Here is a 21,707-nt window from a genome sequence, read left to right on the forward strand (position 1 = left end):
GAAGCGCACCAACCATCGCCTCCCCTGGTGGGTGAAATGCAGAGCCGTTGGAAAACACCACTGATACGGTATCTCCTTTGTGCGCAGCCATTCAGTCAGTGGGCGCAGCGTCTTGCATTTCATTAAGGTAGCTGCTGCCAGGTCCTGGTACAAGGAAACCAACATGTTTCAAAAGGCGATAGTTGGCATGGGTCTAGCTGCTGTCATTATGCGCTCCTTTAAATGGTAGAAATGGACCCTGAGATGGAGCAATGCAAGATCTAGTGCGTCCTGTCCAGCTCCATGTCCTGCTCGGGCAGTGCTTTGAGAATGAAGCAAAATAGATCTGCTACGAAACGATTGTTGGCAGATCGAGATACCCTGAATGTAAATATTGTTCCTGTAGGAACGCTTTTCCCCATCCTCCAGCTTTTCTTCCATAATCTTGCAACACACCTCCAGGGATTCCAGGAGTTTGGAACATTCTTCCACCGCATAGGACTGCCCAGAGAGTGTCCTCTATTTCCGACACCCTATGCTCCGCTTCAGCAACTCTCGTATCGAGTGCCAGGATTTTGTTGGAGCATTCCTCCATGCTTTTATGTATCTCCTTCTGGATTTCGGCCAGCAGGTCCTGCAGATCAGCCTTGGTGGACATCTGCGTGAACATGGCGGGCAAGGGGTCCGTATGGTGGACTTGAGCTGACACTGTCTCTGTGCGCTTGCCTTTGTCCACCGTCTGCAATATAGTCGAAGTGTCCCCCCGTTTACCACTCTTTGGGGTTTTGGCCATTGCGAATGACATAAGGGCTGGGTCTCCGGGCCCCTGGGGGCCTCCTCAATCTAGCTACCTTCTCCGCTGGTGTACAGGCCCCTACAGGTGGGCCCCACCTCAGGAGCCTCCTCCTGCTATTCTAAGTGCAGGTATGGTCTCCCCCAGCCAATTCCGCCTGTAGACTGAGCCGTAGCTCCTCTATGCTGCTCCAGGCACTCCTTAGGCAAACTGTGCTTCAGTGTCAATGTGATTCTTCTGTCATTTGGGGATGGTGCCCCCACGGGTGAGGCAGCCGGGACACAGTACCACCAAGGCCCTACAGATTTCACACAGATCCCCTGTGGCTCAAGGATTCCCTACACACCTCCACCCTTTCAGGCTCCTTTTCATGCTTCAGGTCAAACACAGCTATTGCTTTGGGTTAAGACACATGGAGGATCCCGTGCTGTGCTGGTGTGAAATGCTGCTGTGGCTCCAGAAAGTATTTTTTCGCAGAAAGTGTGCCGTATAATGCATTAAAACACATATTTATATCTTTCTCCTAGTGCAGTTTGCGCAGCAGCATACTCATCATGTGCATTGCGTAAGTGTGGTATTCTAGGCTGGCCAAGAGTGTGGCGCGACTTGTGACTTGTTGGCGAGCTTGGGAAGGGGGGGGCCTCAGCATGGCTCAGAGGGGGGCCTCCAAATTTTGTGCTACACCACTGTATTGCACCCCACCCTATCCGTGGCAAACCTGTGCCGACTGGTTGGGCGTATTGAATGGGGCACAACCAGCAGTTTCACATTGTTCATCCACCATTTTAGGGCTTCCTTCGCCTGATCCAAAATGGGCACTAGGAAGGGTGACATGCTGGGTTTGAGACCAGTGCCTTTGGGAGATACCCAAAGTCTAAGAGATGCAAGACTGTCCTCCACTCTTCTATGCCATTTTTGAGAATCACAAAGAAGAAAGAATGGAAGCCCTCTAAAATACATGCCTTGGGGACTCACTCTATGACACGATTTCTAGACACTTTACAATCTCTTTGGCCAGATTTGATGACGGTTGTACAGAGGTGAAGGAATGGCACGAGAGGCAGTGGAGGGAGCAACATGTAGCCTCCTGAAGCACGTATTAGGTTGAGGAACCCATTGAGAATTGTTGCCAAACCAAAAGAACAAGGGAGATCCCACCTCCTATAAGTGTGTCAGAATACTGGGCCAGGAGACTGCTGAAATGGTAGAGGTGTTAGGGAATGACCCGGTCAATCTATTTCCATTCACAGGTGTCTCAATTCCCACCTTGATATTCCTTTCTGCCTCTTCTCTGTGGATTGGCCTTAAACCTCGGAAGCACCCCAATGACTGCTGATGTAGATCAACAAATGGCTTAGATCCTGGTTTCATGAGGGCAGATAATGACTTTGCTGTCAAAGTATCAACTTTCTCTTTGAAAAGCTCCTAATCCATTGAAGAATGCAAAAGTTGGAGCTCAATAACAGGAAGACCTTTGCCTTTTTCTTTGGCCTCCTGAATGTGTTTGGTCCCTCACAGAAAAGCATTCCTTGGGACATTCGGGCACTTGCCCCTAGCCTGCGCGACATGCCTGGCAGTAGACTCAAGCAAGTTGTGAGACTATACCTGGCCTCAGACAGAGCTGAAAAATCGCTCCAACAATAGTAAGATGTCCATAAAGTCTGCAGTATCCCCCACATATGACACTGCAGGCTGCCAAGTCTGCTTTCCCATTTGCCTGCCTGAAATGGAGTGCACTACTCATGTATAATTTTCTATCCCACGTGTCTGTGGACTTTTCCTCCTCCCCTGCCAGAGAGGGCTGGAAAAAAGCCAAAGGTGTGGTCAATTGCTGAACTTGGGCCAAGGCAGTAGATTCAACTCTATGCAGAACCTCTCCTGTGGCACAAGTTGACATTTGATTTCAAGCTTTTCTGTTTACAACTGTGATCTGTTGTGGGCTGTTCCATATCTCTGGGCTTTCTTAAGGACATCTGACTGGCTAGTAATCCATCCAATATTGTCTTGGTGTAAGGACCGTGTCAGGATCCCAGACCCCACAAAGGGAACATGGTGGACCTCTCATTCCAAAATCCATTATCCCAATGACTCCTTCCGGGAGAACTTAATAGAGGGGGATGGTCCTCTAAGTCTCCTCCTTCCACCACTGCACAATCAGAGTCTGTGACTGAGGTTTCCATGGGAGGAGGCAGATGAAATGGTACAGGTTTTGTCCCCTTTGGAATAGATGGCACTCGTCGGGCTGGAGTAGGGCATGTGGGGAGGAGGAGCGGCAAGAGAGGTGTAGAAAGGGAGGCACAGTAGTAGATGAGGCAGCATGGTGGGTAGACCTCACCTCTTTGATGATAACAGTAATAAAAAAAAATCTCATACTCTCTGAGGTATTCACTGCATGGCACACAGTGAGCAAAAACTCTTCCAGTTTCCTCTGGGGGCTACCAGAGAGCTGGAGTAGGTCTCCCTGAAAGCACAGTCGCACGATGGCAAGCCCAGCTTCCCCTTCTATTAAGAGGAAACTGAACAAAAGAGGTATTGCTGCAAAGTAAGGACCCATGGGTAATGATGGCAAACATTCTTCTGCCTTAGGGGTGAAACATCTTCCTGAAAATAAAAGTCGTGCTAAGCCCACTAGATGACAATAATTCCTCACCGTAGCAATGCATGGTGGAAGATTAAGAGCCATCAGAAAAGATTGTAATAAACACCATGGAGGGGTGGTGTGAATGAAACTTTATGGGTTGGAGCCCTCGCCTGAGAGTCTAGAGGTTCTCAAGACGAGGTTGTGGGTTTCTTCCCCTTGCCCGCTTCCACCTTATGATAGACAATCACATGTTGAAATTTACTGCGGTATACACTCTCAGCCGGCAAGGGGAGTTATGCATATCCCCCTTACTACGAAGGAAAATGTGCGTCACAGGCAAACACTGTGAGCGGTGGGTGGGGGGCATGACTGTGCTGTCTGGATTCGGATATCCTGTGCACCTGAAGCCTTTTGTGAGCCCTCCAAAAAGTCGGGTATACACAATGCCCCTTAAGGTAGTGTGTGAGAGGTTCTCTTGGCCATTGGGCCAGTGCAAGAGCCAAAACAATACCTTGGGACAAGTCCCAGAGTCAGGAAAACCACTTACCTCAGCGCAAGCTCTAATTGTATGCCCACTGGCTACCCCAGAGTGAACCATGTTAACAAATAACCTCATGGAGCAGCAGGGACCTGGGGACCCTGTCCAGACAAAGCCGGCACAAAAAACATGTCACTTCACTGGGGTTTGTGGGACAGAGCTTTACTCATCTTGCTAAGTCATGCAGCTCTTGTGGAGGAAGCAGATTAAACACATCATTCAACCGTCCGAGTCACACCTGCAGATAGTAACTGGAAAGAGCATATCACACCACACAAAGCACCCAGGCATGTTCCACACATAGACACTCTAAACAAAGAGAGCTGGTTAATGGTGGAAAACAGCTTGATACCTGATGCACACTTTAAAACTTTTTTTTACTTGGGGCATAAGCAATGGGTGTGTGCAAAGAAAAAACGAAATTTGGGCAGCAAAAGCTGCATCTGCCATACTGTGCTCCACCTCTGCCTGTGCACAAAAAAGGACCGACGGTCAGGCCAGGGAACATGCACAAAGTAGTTCCCACGCAGGAAAAGTTTAGGCTACAACATATGTGCACCTATTTGTTTTTTGAATAGTAAAAGAATATGTGCAACATGGTCCCGGGACGATATCCCATAAGCATGTTGGTATCCCTATAAAATATCCCCACCAAAAATATCACCATACATATAGCCGTTTGTCTCGCCATAGGCAATATTTTTGGGGGGTTAATTTGTGGGAGCAGGTGTTGCGGGGGTGTCCCCTGCACATTTTAAAATAAGACGGTGGTTGCGTAGCTGTCCCCCGCAGGGTCCAGGGGTCAATATGACCGGAAAAATATGCCGATATTTTTGCGAGGATATTAACACAGGGAACCAGCATGTCTGAGTCTCTTGGGCAGAGAAAAATCACTTAAAAAGTAATAGAATACAGACGGAAAGCAGGGTGGAATACAGGTTCAGTCTACCTGGGCCCATCCAGTTCGGGACTTAACTCCCACATTCGCTCCAGCTCTACAGTCGCTTACCACTCTACCACTGCCTATATTCTTTTGTCCGCCCATACCCTTGTTGATCACAGCGATAGCCGACTCCTACGCATAGCACAATTGAGGACTTCTGTCTCAGCCCTTCCTCCTGACTTAAGACCACCATCCTGCTTGAGGTACAACTCTCACAGCTCCCGATGAAGAGACCTCAGGTTTCCTACCAGTTGTGACAAGAGAGGCTTGGCTGTTTTCCCCTTACTTGGATCCAGAATATTTGATGGCATCAGTGTAAAGGTTTCTCCCTGGGAAGGTGGTGCGGGGTTACAGAACTGATGGATGTCACATATGGCCTCAAGAACACAACTCTCAAAGACAGTTCAAGGGTTTTCATGAACATTTTTCAGAAGTGGCCAAGCTCACTAAGGGCCGTTCCTCTCTCTCTAGCCTCCCATGAACTTTGCCCTTTATCTAAGATCAGACTGGCCATGGGTGAGAGCCAAAAGGCAACATCCTCCAGGGTCCTCAAGTGTATCGTAACCTCAACCGCTCTCGCTCACACCTCTACTCTCTCACAAAATCTCCCTCACTCTCCTTACATGCGCTCGCAGACCCAATTACCACTTTCTCTCACCAACAAGTACCTCACTTTTCACACACTTTCTGCAATCCTCCTGCACTCTCTGCTGCATCGTCCTTCCTCCGCCTAGTTTCTTAGTCAGCCTTTGCCTCCCTTGAGCTCATCCGAACAACCAACACTGTCTTGCTCTTCCTGCGTTCCTTTATCTGTTCCCTTTCCTTTCCATTGACTGTCCACCTCAGCTGGTTACCTGAGCCAAATGCGGATTTCATCTACCTCGGGGACCAAGTTACAGACATCAGAAACTATAAAGCTGCGTGTAAGGCCCGGCCACTTTTGGAGCGTGGCTCCACTGGTGTTCTGTAATGGAGGCACGCTGTAATCAAAGTAATTTTTAACGTTTATTAGTGGGCTCTACGGACCGTCTATCTTGCCAGACTGTATCCCGGGATGTTGCCCTGCCTATCTTTTCGTTGACAACTCTCTTGCTTGTGCGCAGTCTTAGTCTCTGCCGCAAGGAATCCTGGTATCAGTGATCCTAAGAGAAAGGACACTGGCCAGCATGTTGCACACCAGGTATGGTGAAAGTAAAAGTGGTATTTTGTTCTTTTAACCAGGCACATGTAATAGGGACAGCGACTGGAACCCTTCCAACTCCCTTACTCACTCCACCTCTGGGACTGAACTGGCTCTGCCAAGTCCACAAGTAGGCCTTGTGCCCCAAGATGAGAGGGGTACCCAACTCATCTTGATAGGGTTAGGACTCTGACACCGTCCCATGGACTACCAAGAACCACTCATCTTTCATAATGGGGAAAGGAAGATGTACATTGGATATAATTGACAGATAAAGGATGTCTCAAGTTTGTTTACAATTCCCTTATCAGAAGGGGAGGGAGTGCATTCAAAGGAGGGGTCCTTCAATACTTCATAACAAAGAAAGAACATGACTGTGTTACAAAGAAAATTAAAGTAGAGGGACTAATTTCTGCTACACAATGCCTCCTTATGCAGCCTGATGTAATGGCACATAAGACAACTATTATTTACAAGGCTTCCTTTTCAATGCTGGCACAAATTAGAAAACAGAATTATAAGAACCCTAAAGGATGTAATTCCTGAATATCATCTGGCGGAACTAGTTGGACACATGCTGAGACATGCTATAATCCAGCCTAAACCTAACAGTTCTGGTGCTTGATGAGTCTTTCCTACTGCACACTGCAAATATTGATCAAGGTGTTCTAGTCATGTGGTAAAATTACTTCTGGAATAGGGTTATAAAAATGTTGCCATCTGTAATACAGTTTATATAATTTTTAAATAGCTTTGTAATTCTGAAGTATTAAATAAATGCACCCATTTTAAATTTCCATTCAATTTTTTCACATTGCTTTGGCCACCTTGCTTTTGCTGAAAAGAGAGATGCCAGGAAGTTGGTGCGCACCCACCTGTACACCCCGCTCAACATTATTTCTATCATGCCATCCTGCTCAACCGCCTCCGTTATAACCTGGGTATCACTGATCAGGCCATGGCCTGGCTGACAACCTTCCTCTCCAACCGAAACATGAGAAAACCATGTTACATAAAATGCTATTTCTGTCTGTCTGAAAATGCATAAATTAAGTTTAAAAAAACTTTACACTGTGATCATGATATTATTTCATATGCTCTTCATGACTATTCATGGCACAAGTAGTATAGCTCAGTGGCAATACACTTGTCTTGGAAGCAAAACGACGCAGAGCAACACAGATTGGAATCCCGGGTCTGCGCTTAGAAACCTCTTCGGTATTAAGCATGCTATAAAATATCTATTATATATATGACAATGCATTACTTACCGTAAAAGCATTTCTGATGGTTGTATCTGCTTAGATTCACATGCTGTGCATAGGTCCGACATCCAGTGGTCACTGCGGAGTATTGCATTTTGTTTTTCGTAGTCGAAAAGGGGACGTCGACAAGGCGTGTCTGTAACACTATCCCTATAGTGACGTGTGTTGTACCCACAATCCCTCACGCGTCGAGGTCCCTCTGTTTGTATTTTTCTGCCCTGAGGGAGCCTTCTAGACGTGAGTGAGTACAGAAAAGAGAGAAATATAGAAAGATGTCTATGTTCCTTCCATCCAAGCGGGGAGGAAGGGTGGGCGCATGTGAATCTAAGCAGATACAACCATCAGAAATGCTTTTACGGTAAGTAATGCATTGTCTTCTGATGTTTGTTAATCTGCTTAGAATCACATGCTGTGCATAGACTAGCGAGCAGTACCCGGAGTTGGCGGTGGGTTATGAGAAGGAATAGTAGAGAAAAGATGTCTTAATACTGCCTGTCCCACCTGGGAGTCAGATCTAGAGTGTGCATCTAGACAGTAGTGTTTTGTAAAGGTGTGCACAGAACTCCAGGTAGCCGCTTTGCAGATGGACTCAAGGGGAACATTTGCAATGAATGCTATGGACGCCCCGTGCCTCGAGTAGAATGTGCTCTTGGCCTAAAGGGCAGTTCTCTCTTAGCAAGAGTATAGCAGAGAGTGATGCATTGAACAATCCATCTAGAAATAGTGGACTTTGAAACTGCATCCCCTTCTCTTCCTGCTGCCACCGAGACGAAGAACTGATTAGTCTTCCTCAGTGGTCTGGTTCTTTCCATGTAGAACATGACCGCTCTGCGCACATCTAGCGTGTGCAGAGTCCTTTCTCCCAAGTTGGAAGGATTTTGAAAGAACGCTGGTAGTTCTATAGACTGGTTTACATGGAATTTTGAGATGAATTTTGGAGCAAACCTTGGGTGATGTAACGCTCACCTGATTCTCGCAGAGGCGCCGGTCTTGACTGGGCGACTACCGTATCTTCAAAGGTGATGTGTAGCACCCGGTTGGCTCTTTGGGCTGGACCTCTGTGCACTGTATGCCTGACGTGTAGAGTAAGATGTCTGCAGATAGAAAATATGGGGTTAATGAACTGGGGTTATTGGGGTGTCCCTATCTCTTTCCTCTTCTCCTCTCCTGTAGACCCCAAAGGTTAACGCTCTCACCTTAGGTAAGTGAATGCCGAGCTCTCCATCTGTCTCGGGGTAGGGTGCTATAGCCAATTTCTTCACTGGATAGGTAGCGCAGGCCTCTTGACTTCAGAGGACTGCTGTCCGTCGTTTACTGCACGAACGGTAAGTTTCGAGTCATTCAAATGTCTTTTTAAAGTCTTTAGTAATGATGTCTCTTGTTTTGCAGGGTTCCGGCGATGGCGGATGACGGGCTGAAGTGAGTTGAAGATGGAGCCCGTGTGATGAATAGAAGCGCCTGGAAGCACGTGAGTAAGCGCTTGTTGCCTGCTTCACGATGCGCTCTAACTGTCTTTTTATTTTGCAGGTACGAGTTCGGAGCGGCTGCAGGGTGCCGGAATACCCACTGGATTAGATGTGGAAAGGAGTAATGGCACGTGAGTATTAAAGTTCCCCAATGTCTTTAAACGCACCTTGTTTGGTCTTTCAGATGTGGATGCAGCGCCGAAGGCCTCCGGAGCGTGCGAAGAGTTGGTAAGCTTTTGTCTTTCAGATGCCAGAATGCAGTATGAAGACCTCCGGAGCGCACGAAGAGTAGGTAAGCCTTTGCCTTTCCGATGCCGGAATGCTAACCTGTTCTTTCTTGTCTTTATAGGTGTTGCTGAAGACTGGATTCAGGATGGTAAGCCTTTGCCTTTCAGATGCCGGAATGCTAACCTGTTCTTTCTTGTCTTTATAGGTGTTGCTGAAGACTGGATTCAGGATGGTAAGCCTTTTTCCTTAGGCCCAGGACTGGATGCAGAAGACACGATGAGCGTCCTGCTGCAGAGGGTGCAGAATAACACAAAGCAAGATTCATCCACCGGGTGTGGTTTAAATAGCCTCCTGTAGTGCTTAGGTGTCTCCTTCCACAGCCACGCCTAAGTAGGAAAAGAGTTCCTGGTAAGAAAAGAGTTCCTGCCTTCCAGAAGAGTTCCAGTGTTCTAAATCTAGGGAGTGGCTCCAGCCCCACCCAACAGGAAAAGTAGTTCCAAACAGAAGAGGATCAGAGGCTCAACTGGCAGGCAAGTAAGCAGCATGGTCTGCTGCAGGTAAGTCCACCCAAGCATTATGAGCCCGGCGCTTCCAGCGCTGGGACTGGGCATATTTATGAGCCTGGTGCCACTGGCGCCAGGACTGGGTCCAAAAGGCCCCAATTGGGACTGGTTGGCACTCGGAACCTGGGTTATGGATCTGCTTCCAAGGGAGTTGGGAAAACCCTGACCTTTTGGAAGCAGAGATCATGACAGTACCCCCCCTCAAGGCCCCTCCCAAACTGGGCTTCTCCGGGGGTTTTGGCTTGTCAGGAAATGTTCGGTGAAATCTTTTGATTAGGCGAGGAGCGTGGACATATTCAGCAGGTTCCCAGGATCTCTCTTGGGGGCCGTAGTCTTTCCAGTCAATTAGGTAGAATAATTTAGATTTGGAGATCTTGGAGTCCAGAATGCTTTTGACTTCAAACTCGAGTTCTCCATCCACTAGGATAGGTTTTGGAGATTTGGTTAGTCGGGTTTGAGGTTGCACGGGTTTTAATAGAGAGACGTGGAAGACCGGATGTATCTTCATGTGCGGGGGCAAGTCCAACTTGACCGCTACTGGGTTTACTATGGTAGTGATGGAATAGGGACCAAGGTATCTTGGGTTGAATGTGCGTGGCCCTTTTAGAGATAGATATTTGGTGGATAACCAGACTTGATCCCCTACTTGATAGTGAGGGGCTTCCTTCCGATGTTGATCTGCTCCTTTCTTGTATTGTTCTTTAGCCCTTTGAAGGTGAGAAACAGCTTCCTTAAAGGCTTGGGTGATTGTAGAATGCAGGTAGTCTACTGCTGGTGTTTCAAGATCTTGGAGGGGATCCAACTCTGAGGTTCGAGGGTGACTGCCGTACAAAAGAAAAAACGGGGTTTTCCCAGTTCCCGAGTGGACAGAGTTATTGTAGGCATACTCGGCTATCCAAAGGATATCTTTCCAAGTTTTTTCAGTTTGTTGCAGCATGCAGCATAAATACTGTTCCAGAGTTTGATTGGTCCTCTCGGTTTGTCCGTCGGTCTGAGGGTGGTGACTGGTCGATAGTCTCACATCAATTTGAGCCGACCGACAGCAACTTCGCCAAAAATGAGAAATAAATTGACTACCTCGATCCGAAATTAGAACCGAAGGAAAACCGTGCAGTCGGACGATGTTTTCGAGAAATTCTCGGGCCAGAGTTGCTGCTGTTGGCAAGCCTTTGAGCGGAATGAAATGTGCCATCTTGGAGAATAAGTCCACGATTACTAGAATCGTATTGTATCCGGAGCATGGAGGTAGATCGGTGATGAAGTCCATAGAAAGCGTATGCCAAGGGCGAGGTGGGATGTCAATAGGGCGTAAGAGGCCTGCTGGTCTTTCCTTTTGACTCTTGTTTTGGGCGCATACTCCACAGGACATTATAAAGTCTCTGATATCTTTTTTCCAAGACGGCCACCAGAAGTAGCGCTTGATCTTTTCTGAGGTCTTGGCTGTACCGGGATGACCTTCCATTAAAGAGTTGTGATAACAAGAGATTACTTTTTTCTGTAAATCTGTGCTGGGTAGGTATAATCGTTCTTGGAAATACAATAAGTTGTCCTTTACTGCAAAGTCCTTTCCCTGCAGATGCCAATTCTGTATATCTGCTGGAGTTACAAGTTGCCTGGCTTTATCCTTAACTTCCTCTATGGATTCTGTGGCGATTACACCCAGAATTCTTTGTTCGGGAATGATTGGTACAGGTTTAGGGTTGATCAAGTGTTCTTCCACTCCCATCCGAGAAAGGGCATCGGCTTTACCGTTCTTTGTACCTGGTCGATAGGTAATTATGAAGTCAAACTCGGCAAAGAATAATGCCCAACGGAGTTGTCTAGAGGATTGGGCTTTTGCGGTTTTCAAATATTGCAGGTTTCGGTGATCCGTAATCACAGTAACGGTGTGTCGGGCCCCCAGCAGATAATGCCGCCAAGCCTTAAAGGCAGACTTGATAGCCAGAAGTTCTTTGTCAGTAATCGTGTAATTGACTTCAGGAGGCGAGAATTTGCGGGACCAAAATGCCACGGGATGCAACTGATTGGTTACCGGGTCCTTTTGTGATAGAACTGCCCCCATGGCAAGGCTTGAAGCATCAGTTTCCACGATGTAGGGGAGTTCGGGGCGAGGGTGTTTTAAGATTAGTGCAGAGATAAATTTAGTCTTCAAATCCTGGAAAGCTTGTTCCGCCTCGGTAGACCATTCAAAACGTTTGTTTTTCTTTAACAAGGCAGTGATGGGCTGGACTATTCGAGAGAACTCGGGGATAAACCTGCGGTAAAAGTTAGCGAAGCCTAACATGCTTTGCACACCTTTTACGGAGGATGGTGATGGCCATTTGAGAACTGCATCGACCTTCTTTGAATCCATACGCACCCCGCCAGGTGATAATATGAATCCCAAGAATTCAACTTCAGTCACGTTGAAAACACATTTTTCCAACTTAGCGAAAAGTTTGTGTTGACGCAATCTTTCGAGGACCATTTTCACGTGTTTCCGATGTTCAGATTCTGATGAAGAATAAACGAGGATGTCGTCAATGTAAACAACAACACATACATCTATGAGCTCTCTGAGGACATCGTTCATAAAATATTGAAAGGCGGCCGGGGCATTGCAAAGTCCGAAGGGCATGACCTGATATTCAAATAGCCCATACTTGGTGCGGAAGGCCGTCTTCCATTCATCGCCCTCTTTTACTCGTACCAAGTGGTAAGCTCCTCTAAGATCCAGCTTTGTATATATGCATGCTTTTCTAACTTGGTCCAGGAGTTCAGGGATCAAAGGTAACGGATATCTATTCTTAACGGTGATCTGGTTCAGGGAGCGATAATCGATACAAGTTCTAAGGTCTCCTTCCTTTTTTGGAACGAAGAACAAAGCTGAAGAAGCAGGGGACTTGGAAGGACGAATAAACCCATTTGCCAGGTATTGATCCAGGTATTGTCGAAGGTGAAGGTTCTCAGGCTCGGTGAGGGCATAAATTCTACTACAAGGAGGAGTAGATCCAGGTATCAGGTCTATCTGGCAGTCATAAGACCTATGAGGAGGTAGAGAGTTAGCCTGATCCTTCCGGAAAACATCTTGGTATTCTAGGTATTCGGGAGGTAACTGGGGAGTCTCTGAAGAAATTGCGGCCAGTGCAACACCAGGTGGAGGGTGAAAAGTAGAGACACATTCTGGAAACTGGACCGTTCTTGCCCGCCAATCGATCAGAGGATTGTGTTTCTCTAACCAAGGTATTCCTAGAATAATCTGAAACTGAGGGGCCTTGATCACATCGAACACGATCTTCTCATGGTGTCCATCTTGACTTACTAGCGTCACTTCTTGAGTGGTATGCGTTACTGGCCCGGAGGCTATCTCCGTACCATCCACCGTAGTAATGACGTCCTTTACAGCCTTGGGACAAAGAGTTAGATTCATCCTCAAAACCATTTCATGATCCACATAATTGCAGATGGCACTGCTGTCGACGTAAGCTTCAATTGCATGTAATCGATCCGGATTATCAGGGCTAATGAGGACCATAGGTATCACGAAATGCGAGGTCACGGAACTGGTTTTTACGCTCGGCAAGAGGACCTCTATTCTTGTCGGGCGAGGTCGTTTCCCTGCTCAGAGTTTGTAACTTTGGTAACTGCAGCTCCTACTGCCTTCTTGGCAGGTTTCACCGGACAGTCTCGAAGAAAGTGCCCTGAGTTTCCGCAATATAGGCATAACTGCAACTGTTTCCTCCTTTCCCGCTCCCGTTGTGTTAGAGGACCTTTCAGACCCCCTATTTGCATGGATTCCCCGGAGTCTACTCCTTTGGAAGGAGTTGGCGGTTTGGAAAATACTCGAGCATCAAACTTGGAACGATCGGCCTTCCTGTTCTGCAGCCTGTGATCTATTTGAACGACCAAGTCTATGTAATCCGAACAGTCTTGTGGGGGATTCACTACTTGGGCTAAAACGTCTTTGAGCTCTCCACGTAGACCTCTATAAAACAGCGTAATCCTTTTGTCCTCAGGCCATTGAGTTTCCACTATTAGTCTATTGAAAGATGCAATATAAGCCAAAAGGTCTTGATTACCCTGTCGCAACGAAAGAAGCTCATTGTCCAAGGCCTGTCCCTGTGAATGTCTTGCGAACAGTTTTTCCATACTAAGCTGAAAGGCTTGAAAATCATGGAGAACCGGATCATCTTGATGAACTAGAGGGATCGACCAGTCTGCCGCATTGCCACTAAGGTACGAAAGTACAAAAGCTACTTTAGCTTGATCAGTTGGAAAGGCTGCTGGCCGGCATAAGAAGTGCAACCGGCACTGATTGATAAATACTGCAAACCTCTTTGGGTCACCAGAAAATCGCTCGGGCGGAGTCAGAGGTACATTCCCAGGTAGGTGGATCTGCACTGGATTCATAGAGGATGTTGAAGGAAGATTTGCCCCTGATGCGGGTAACGGGGTCTGTCCGGCTTGTGACTGTAGCACTTGTCTAGCAAGATTGTCTGTTCTCTCCTTGGAAATAATTAGTTCCCTTCTTAGAGCATTCGTTTCCTGACGAGTTGCATGCACTTCTGCCCTTAGTTCCCCAAGTAACCGGGCTAGGGGGTCAGTATCCGAGGTTTCCATAGCGCCTGGGCGAGAGTTTTGCGGTAGGCTTTGCGTTCTGTAACGCTCACCTGATTCTCGCAGAGGCGCCGGTCTTGACTGGGCGACTACCGTATCTTCAAAGGTGATGTGTAGCACCCGGTTGGCTCTTTGGGCTGGACCTCTGTGCACTGTATGCCTGACGTGTAGAGTAAGATGTCTGCAGATAGAAAATATGGGGTTAATGAACTGGGGTTATTGGGGTGTCCCTATCTCTTTCCTCTTCTCCTCTCCTGTAGACCCCAAAGGTTAACGCTCTCACCTTAGGTAAGTGAATGCCGAGCTCTCCATCTGCCTCGGGGCAGGGTGCTGTAGCCAATTTCTTCACTGGATAGGTAGCGCAGGCCTCTTGACTTCAGAGGACTGCTGTCCGTCGTTTACTCCACGAACGGTAAGTTTCGAGTCATTAAAATGTCTTTTTAAAGTCTTTAGTAATGATGTCTCTTGTTTTGCAGGGTTCCGGCGATGGCGGATGACGGGCTGAAGTGAGTTGAAGATGGAGCCCGTGTGATGAATAGAAGCGCCTGGAAGCACGTGAGTAAGCGCTTGTTGCCTGCTTCACGATGCGCTCTAACTGTCTTTTTATTTTGCAGGTACGAGTTCGGAGCGGCTGCAGGGTGCCGGAATACCCACTGGATTAGATGTGGAAAGGAGTAATGGCACGTGAGTATTAAAGTTCCCCAATGTCTTTAAACGCACCTTGTTTTGTCTTTCAGATGTGGATGCAGCGCCGAAGGCCTCCGGAGCGTGCGAAGAGTTGGTAAGCTTTTGTCTTTCAGATGCCAGAATGCAGTATGAAGACCTCCGGAGCGCACGAAGAGTAGGTAAGCCTTTGCCTTTCCGATGCCGGAATGCTAACCTGTTCTTTCTTGTCTTTATAGGTGTTGCTGAAGACTGGATTCAGGATGGTAAGCCTTTGCCTTTCAGATGCCGGAATGCTAACCTGTTCTTTCTTGTCTTTATAGGTGTTGCTGAAGACTGGATTCAGGATGGTAAGCCTTTTTCCTTAGGCCCAGGACTGGATGCAGAAGACACGATGAGCGTCCTGCTGCAGAGGGTGCAGAATAACACAAAGCAAGATTCATCCACCGGGTGTGGTTTAAATAGCCTCCTGTAGTGCTTAGGTGTCTCCTTCCACAGCCACGCCTAAGTAAGAAAAGAGTTCCTGGTAAGAAAAGAGTTCCTGCCTTCCAGAAGAGTTCCAGTGTTCTAAATCTAGGGAGTGGCTCCAGCCCCACCCAACAGGAAAAGTAGTTCCAAACAGAAGAGGATCAGAGGCTCAACTGGCAGGCAAGTAAGCAGCATGGTCTGCTGCAGGTAAGTCCACCCAAGCATTATGAGCCCGGCGCTTCCAGCGCTGGGACTGGGCATATTTATGAGCCTGGTGCCACTGGCGCCAGGACTGGGTCCAAAAGGCCCCAATTGGGACTGGTTGGCACTCGGAACCTGGGTTATGGATCTGCTTCCAAGGGAGTTGAGAAAACCCTGACCTTTTGGAAGCAGAGATCATGACAGCTGAGTGCGTAGAAGCACTTTATCTTTGTGAACTGTAACAAAGGGGTATAGAACAGAAAGAGCCTGTAGTTCACTTACTCTCCTGATGGAGGTGATAGCTATTAGAAAAGCAGTCTTAAGAGTGAGGTCTTTAAGAGATGCTTTGTGCATGGGTTCAAATGGTGAGCCCATGAGTTTGGTAAGTACCACGTTAAGGTCCCATCCGGGAGCTGGGTCAGCTATCGGGGGGTGTATTCTCTTTACTCCCTCCATGAAGGCATTTATAACAGGGATCTTCCACCACGACACTTTGAGTTGGGAAGTGGTGTATGCAGAAAGTGCCGCTAGGTGGACTTTAATGGAATTGAACACTAGACCTGAATCCAATAAGTGGGTCATGTATAGAATAATATGTGTGGGAGAGCAGTCAATTGGGTTGATGGTCTTTCCTCTGCACCAAATGACAAATCTCTTCCATTTGCTAGAATAGCAGTGGCGAGTGTTAGGTTTTCTGGCTTCCCTGAGGATGTCCATGCATCTCTGCGGGAGCTGTAGATGTCCAAATTCTATGATCTCAGGAGCCAGGCTGCTAAGTTCATGTTCTGGGGGCATGGATGCAGAGTCCTGCCCCTGTCTTGTGACAGCATGTTGTACGGGCAGGGGAGTTTCACTGGGGGAGATAGAGACATCTCCATCAAGTGAGCGAACCATGGCTGTCGGGCAAACATTGGGGCCACCAGTATCATGGTTACTTGTTCCTGGTGCATCTTGTGCACTACCTTGTTGAGAAGGGGAGTCGGGGGAAAAGCGTAAACAAATCTCCCTGACCTTTGAATCGACAGACCGTTCCCCTTGGATTGGTTCTGGGGGTACCTGGAGGCGTAACTTTGGCATTGTGAGTTCTCCAGGGTTGCGAACAGGTCTATTTCTGGGAACCCCCATTGCGTGAAGACGTCGAAGACGATGTCTTCGTGCAGACGCCATTCGTACTCTTCGGGCAGGGGGAAATCTCTGCTGAGTTTGTCTGCCAGCAGATTGAGTTCCCCTGGTACATGTTGTGACAGAAGGAACATATTCTGTTTGAGAGCCCACTTCCATATGTTTTGGGCCAGTTTGGACAGTCCTGGAGAGTGGGTTCCCCCCTGTTTGTTGATGTAATACATGGCTGTGGTGCTGTCTGTAAGGACCATCACTGTCCTGCCTTGTAGGTGTTCCTTGAAGGCTTTTAGCGCCTTGAACACCGCTAGTAGCTCCAGAAGATTGATGTGTTTGGATGCTACGTTCGGAGTCCACTCCCCGTGAGCAGTTTGATGGGATAGGTGAGCCCCCCATCCTGTGAGGGATGCGTCTGTGGTTAGAGTGGCTTCCGCCGCGGGTGTGGCAAAGGGTTTCCCTTTTTCTAGGTTTTCTTTTGTCCACCTGCGTAGCGAGAGAACTAAGGCCTGCGAGACCACTACTAGGTCGTCCCATAGTCTGCTGGCCTGACACCACTGGCTGTTGAGCCACTCCTGCATTGGGCGCATGCGCAGGCGCGCGTGAGGTACCAAATAAATACACAACGCCATCATGCCTAGCAAGCGCATTGCTTTGCGTACCGTCACCTCTCGACCGGTCACATATTGAGGGATGTGAAACAACATGTTTTGGACCCTCTCTTTGGAGGGGAAGACGAGGCTGTCCTTTGTTTGAATTAGAGCCCCTAGGAATTGTTTGATTTGGCTGGGGTCTAGGCTGGACTTCTTTTCGTTGATGGAGAAGCCCAACTGAAACAAAAGGTCTACAGTCTTCTGGGTATTGGAGAAGCATGTTTCGTAAGAATCCCCTGTTATGAGCCAGTCGTCGAGGTAAGGGTAAACTGGGATGGACAACCTGCGCAGGTGGGCCGCTGCCACTGCCAGTACCTTCGTGAATACCCTCGGTGCTGATGCTATCCCGAAGGGTAGCACTCTGAACTGGTAGTGTTTGCCCTCTATCATGAACCGGAGGTATTTTCTGTGCGCTGGCAACATTAAAATATGAAAGTATGCATCTTTCATGTCCAATGTTGTCATGTAATCTCCCTGTGATAGCAGTGGGATTACTTCCTGTAGGGTCACCATACAAAACTTTTGGGGTTTGATGAACTTGTTCGCTGGGCGCAGATCTAATACAGGGCGCATGGTTAGATCCTTTTTGGGTACAAGGAAGTACACACTGAATAAATACCTTCCGTTACCTGAGAAAGAGGCATGACCACTATGGCTCCTTTTTCCAGCAGTTGATGTACTTCTTGTAGAAGGATGGCAAGATGTTCCGGTGACATGCGTCGTCCCCTCGGGGGTTTGTATGTTGGGGAACTGTTGAATTCAATGCAGTATCCGTGGGCTACGGTGGAAAGTACCCAGCGGTCTGACGTTATACCCTCCCATGCTGGAAGAAAGGATGTTATCCGGCCCCGACCGGTGTTGCATGGGAGGGGGCGCGAATCTTCGCGTCACTTGGTGTTGTTAGGGGCTTGGGAACCTCTGGGGGTGGACCCTCGCCCTCTTCCTTTGCCCCGGCGCTGTCCTCTTTGGCTGTACTGGCCACTATTGGTCTGGAAATTGGTGGCAGGGTACTGTTGCTGCTGGTTTTGTTGTTGGCGTTGGCCACAAAAAAAGCGTTTATTGCCATAGCCGCGCCTGGTAGCGGGCTTAGAGATTTGGTCAAGAGTTTTGATCGTATCGAACTCTTTTTTAGCCATCTCCAAAGCCTCATCCACCGCCTTCCCGAAGAGGTTTGAGTCTTCAACAGGTTTATTTATTAAAGACGCCTGTGTCTCCGGTTTGAACCCTGAGTTGCGCAGCCATACGTGTTGTTTTAGGACTATTCCCTGAACTAGGGAACGTCCCGCAGTTTCTGCCGCATCCAGAGAGCTCTTTACAATACTCTGGTTGACCTGGGTTCCTTCGCCAATAGTTGAAAGCAGGCGTGTACGTAATGGTTCCAGCGCTTCTTCGGCGTCTTTGCGTAGTTTGGCCCACTGCGCGTCCGCATAGCTAGCGAGCAAAGAATTGTTGTTGGCAATTCTTGCCGAAAAGGCGGCCGAGGATGTAATTCTTTTTGCAAGGGCATATAACCGCTTGCCCTCCTTGTCAGGTGGCGCCTCACTGGTGGAAAGTGGTACCCCTGCCCTCTTTCTTGTGTTGGTTACTCCCAGGGAATCCGGAATGGAATGTCCCCTGATGTACAGCGGGTCTGAGGGTGAAGGAGTGAAAAGTTTTTCAATTCTAGGATTGACCCCTCTGATAAGTGCGGGTGTGGACAGCGAAGGGACGATTCTTCTCTTCACCGAAGCGAGGAGGGGAGTTGTCTGACTGACCGGGGGTTTCTCCTTAATTACCCTTTCTACAAAGTCTAATTCAGGGGAGAGCTCCCCAGTGTCCAGTTCGAAGTGTGCTGCTGCTCTGGCAACAGGGCATTAAATGTGGGTTGATCATCAATGGGAGACGTATTTCTAACAGGTGAAATGTCAGGAGGATTTAGGTTCAGGACATCAGTGTCGGAATATATTGATGGTGATTGCCAGGGGTGAGAAGGTCCTTCTGGATTTTCTCCGAAGCCTTCTCCTACCAAGTCTGGGCCGTCTTCCAGACCTTCCTCCTGGTTCCGTCCGTCTTCCTCGTCCATAAAATCATCCTCTTCCTCAAAATAATGTTCCTCCCCAGTGAGGTCATATACACTGTGGAAGTCTGAGGCTGTGTCCTGGTGAGGATTGACTAATCTTGGAATTTTGGCCCTGGGGTCCTCCTGAGGCCCTTCTCTTATTCTCTTTTGAGTGGGAGGGTCTTGGGCATTCATAAACCTCTCCATTATTTCCATGCAGAGATGGAGCCTTTCCATCGAGCGGTCTAGCGGGGGAAAATTGGTGTCTTGTAGCTGAAAACGACTCGACCTCTCCCATAACGTCGAGGAAAGTGTCCGGTCGCCCTCCGAAAAACCTTCAGGTGTGCAGGGAATCCCTTCGACTGAAGGAGATCGTCCCTGTGTTTTCGGCGTGTCTTTCGACCTTTGCGTAGCGCTCGACTTGTCTTTCGGCGCACGCTTGTGGGCGTCGGCTACCACGATCCTCGCCAAGCTCTCAGCGACTCGTTTGTCAGCGGAGAGCTGTGGTTTCGACGTTATGGGTGTCGAACGCTCTACGGCGGCATGCGCTTTCTGCTGATGCGCTCCGGCCGATGATTTGGGGGCGGCGCCCTTATTTGCCGAAAGCCCAGTCGCTGGTCGCGGCTGCGGTTGCGAGAGGGGCTTCGAACCCGAACGGTCCGAGGAGGCCGCCGGTGAAACCTGCGTCTCCTTGGGCGCTGATGCTCTCTTTGCCTTTGGCAAAGAAGAGCCATGGGTTGTGTGCTTATGTGTGGTCTTGTGTGCGTCAGTGTCGCCGGGGTGTTCATCCCCATAAGCAGGGCGTGAGCCGAGGCCGTCAGGGCCGGGGACAGACGACGAAGCGCGTGTGCGCTCTCTAGGGGGGTTTACGACTTCCGTAGCGGAGGTCGTGGTATCACGTTCCTCGTCACTGTCGGAGGTAGCGACGGTGGGTGGAGCGTCGGCCTTCGACATAGCGTAGGCCGCCCACCTTTTGACCCTACGGTCTTTTAGAGTCTTCGGCTTAAGAAGCCGACAAGCCGTGCAACCTTCCTCCTTGTGATCGAGGGGCAAGCAGCGGTTACACCGTGAATGCTTGTCCTTCCAAGTAAACTTGCCCTTGCAAAGCGGGCAAAACCTAAAGGGTGTCCTCTCCATAGCCGAGGCAATAAAACGTGATAACCACCCCAAGGGAAAGGAAGGGGAAAAGGAAAGGCATTCTCAGAAAAGAATTAGAGATGTCCCACGACCCCCACTCTCCCTACTGTATTTGGCCTGCGAGGCCAGGCCACGTGTTCGGCAACGCCGAAGGATCTCCTCCGCTCGTCCCCTCCGTCGAAGATCTTGCTCGGCGGAGACAGCTTCACAACAGCGTTGAGGGGGGGATCGATATGTTCTATATTAATATAGGAAAACGACCAAAGGTCGAGGAGATGAAATCTGCAATGTCTCTCGAGGAGCTCCGTGTAAAGGCGACCAGTAGCTGGGCGGAAAAAAACAATCTGAGGGACCTCGACGCGTGAGGGATTGTGGGTACAACACACGTCACTATAGGGATAATGTTACAGACACGCCTTGTCGACGTCCCCTTTTCGACTACGAAAAACAAAATGCAATACTCCGCAGTGACCACTGGATGTCGGACCTATGCACAGCATGTGATTCTAAGCAGATTAACAAACATCAGAAATATATATATATATGTATATTAATATAAAAGGAAAATATAGCAATCTCAGTTGCATAACTAGTTGCGGTAAATGATAGAAAGTAGATATGTCCCACTCATGCTCTATTCACATTAGTTTACAAAACAGTTTTATTGCAAATTTCCTTCAGCTCAATTTACTGGCAATACTAAAACCATACTGATGCAAATGGTACGTCTTTATATGTCAGACGATTCTGCACTCTGCACAATTTTCTGCAGTTGTTATGGTCTATAATGAGAAAAGCTGCCACCCCTACTAACAACTTAAAGAATTGACAATACATACTGTTTTGTTGTTGATCTGATCCCGTATCTGCTTCTGGTCCTTCAATCTGGGGTGCCTGGGCGGAAGCAGGGGGCTTGGTGAAAGACTGCCAGGCTGTTCTCAGGGATCCCAAGACGTTGTTCTTGAAGTCTGTACTCATCCGTGTGAAGCCTTCTTTCAGCTCTGAAACATTGTGGTGAAATGGATGAGATCTTTCAAAAGGCAATGCAAACAGTTTCTGTTTCAGAGAATTCAAAGACCTACGCTGGATATAAGCAGTGCCATGTCAGGTTAAGTATCATGTGCAAATCCGAAGTTGCATTTAGGAGACTTTGCATCAAATTCACTTAATAAAACAGTTTAATTGCGCACCATTGGTTGGCAGCCCTTTACTTTTATGAAAGATGGCAGATGACAAAAAATAAAAATGACGCTCCCCTCAAACCTTTTGCACTTCAGCATTACTTGTTTTGTCCTACTG

The 21,707-nt window shown here is 48.3% G+C and overlaps 1 protein-coding gene across 3 annotated transcripts in view; it reads right to left on the bottom strand.

Moving 5' to 3' along the window:
* The window catches only part of DDHD2 (DDHD domain containing 2), a 2,155,663-nt gene that overhangs the window by 207,588 nt on the left and 1,926,368 nt on the right, over window positions 1–21,707 (bottom strand). For all 3 annotated transcript variants that reach the window (XM_069617940.1, XM_069617939.1, XM_069617938.1), the window contains exon 15: window positions 21,248–21,409. In XM_069617940.1, coding sequence (XP_069474041.1) covers window positions 21,248–21,409 — 162 coding nt within the window. The remainder of the gene's footprint in view (window positions 1–21,247; window positions 21,410–21,707) is intronic.

The sequence above is a fragment of the Ambystoma mexicanum genome, chromosome 10 (genome assembly GCF_040938575.1).
Source record: "Ambystoma mexicanum isolate Mex_15411 chromosome 10, UKY_AmexF1_1, whole genome shotgun sequence".
Lineage (NCBI taxonomy): Eukaryota > Metazoa > Chordata > Amphibia > Caudata > Ambystomatidae > Ambystoma > Ambystoma mexicanum.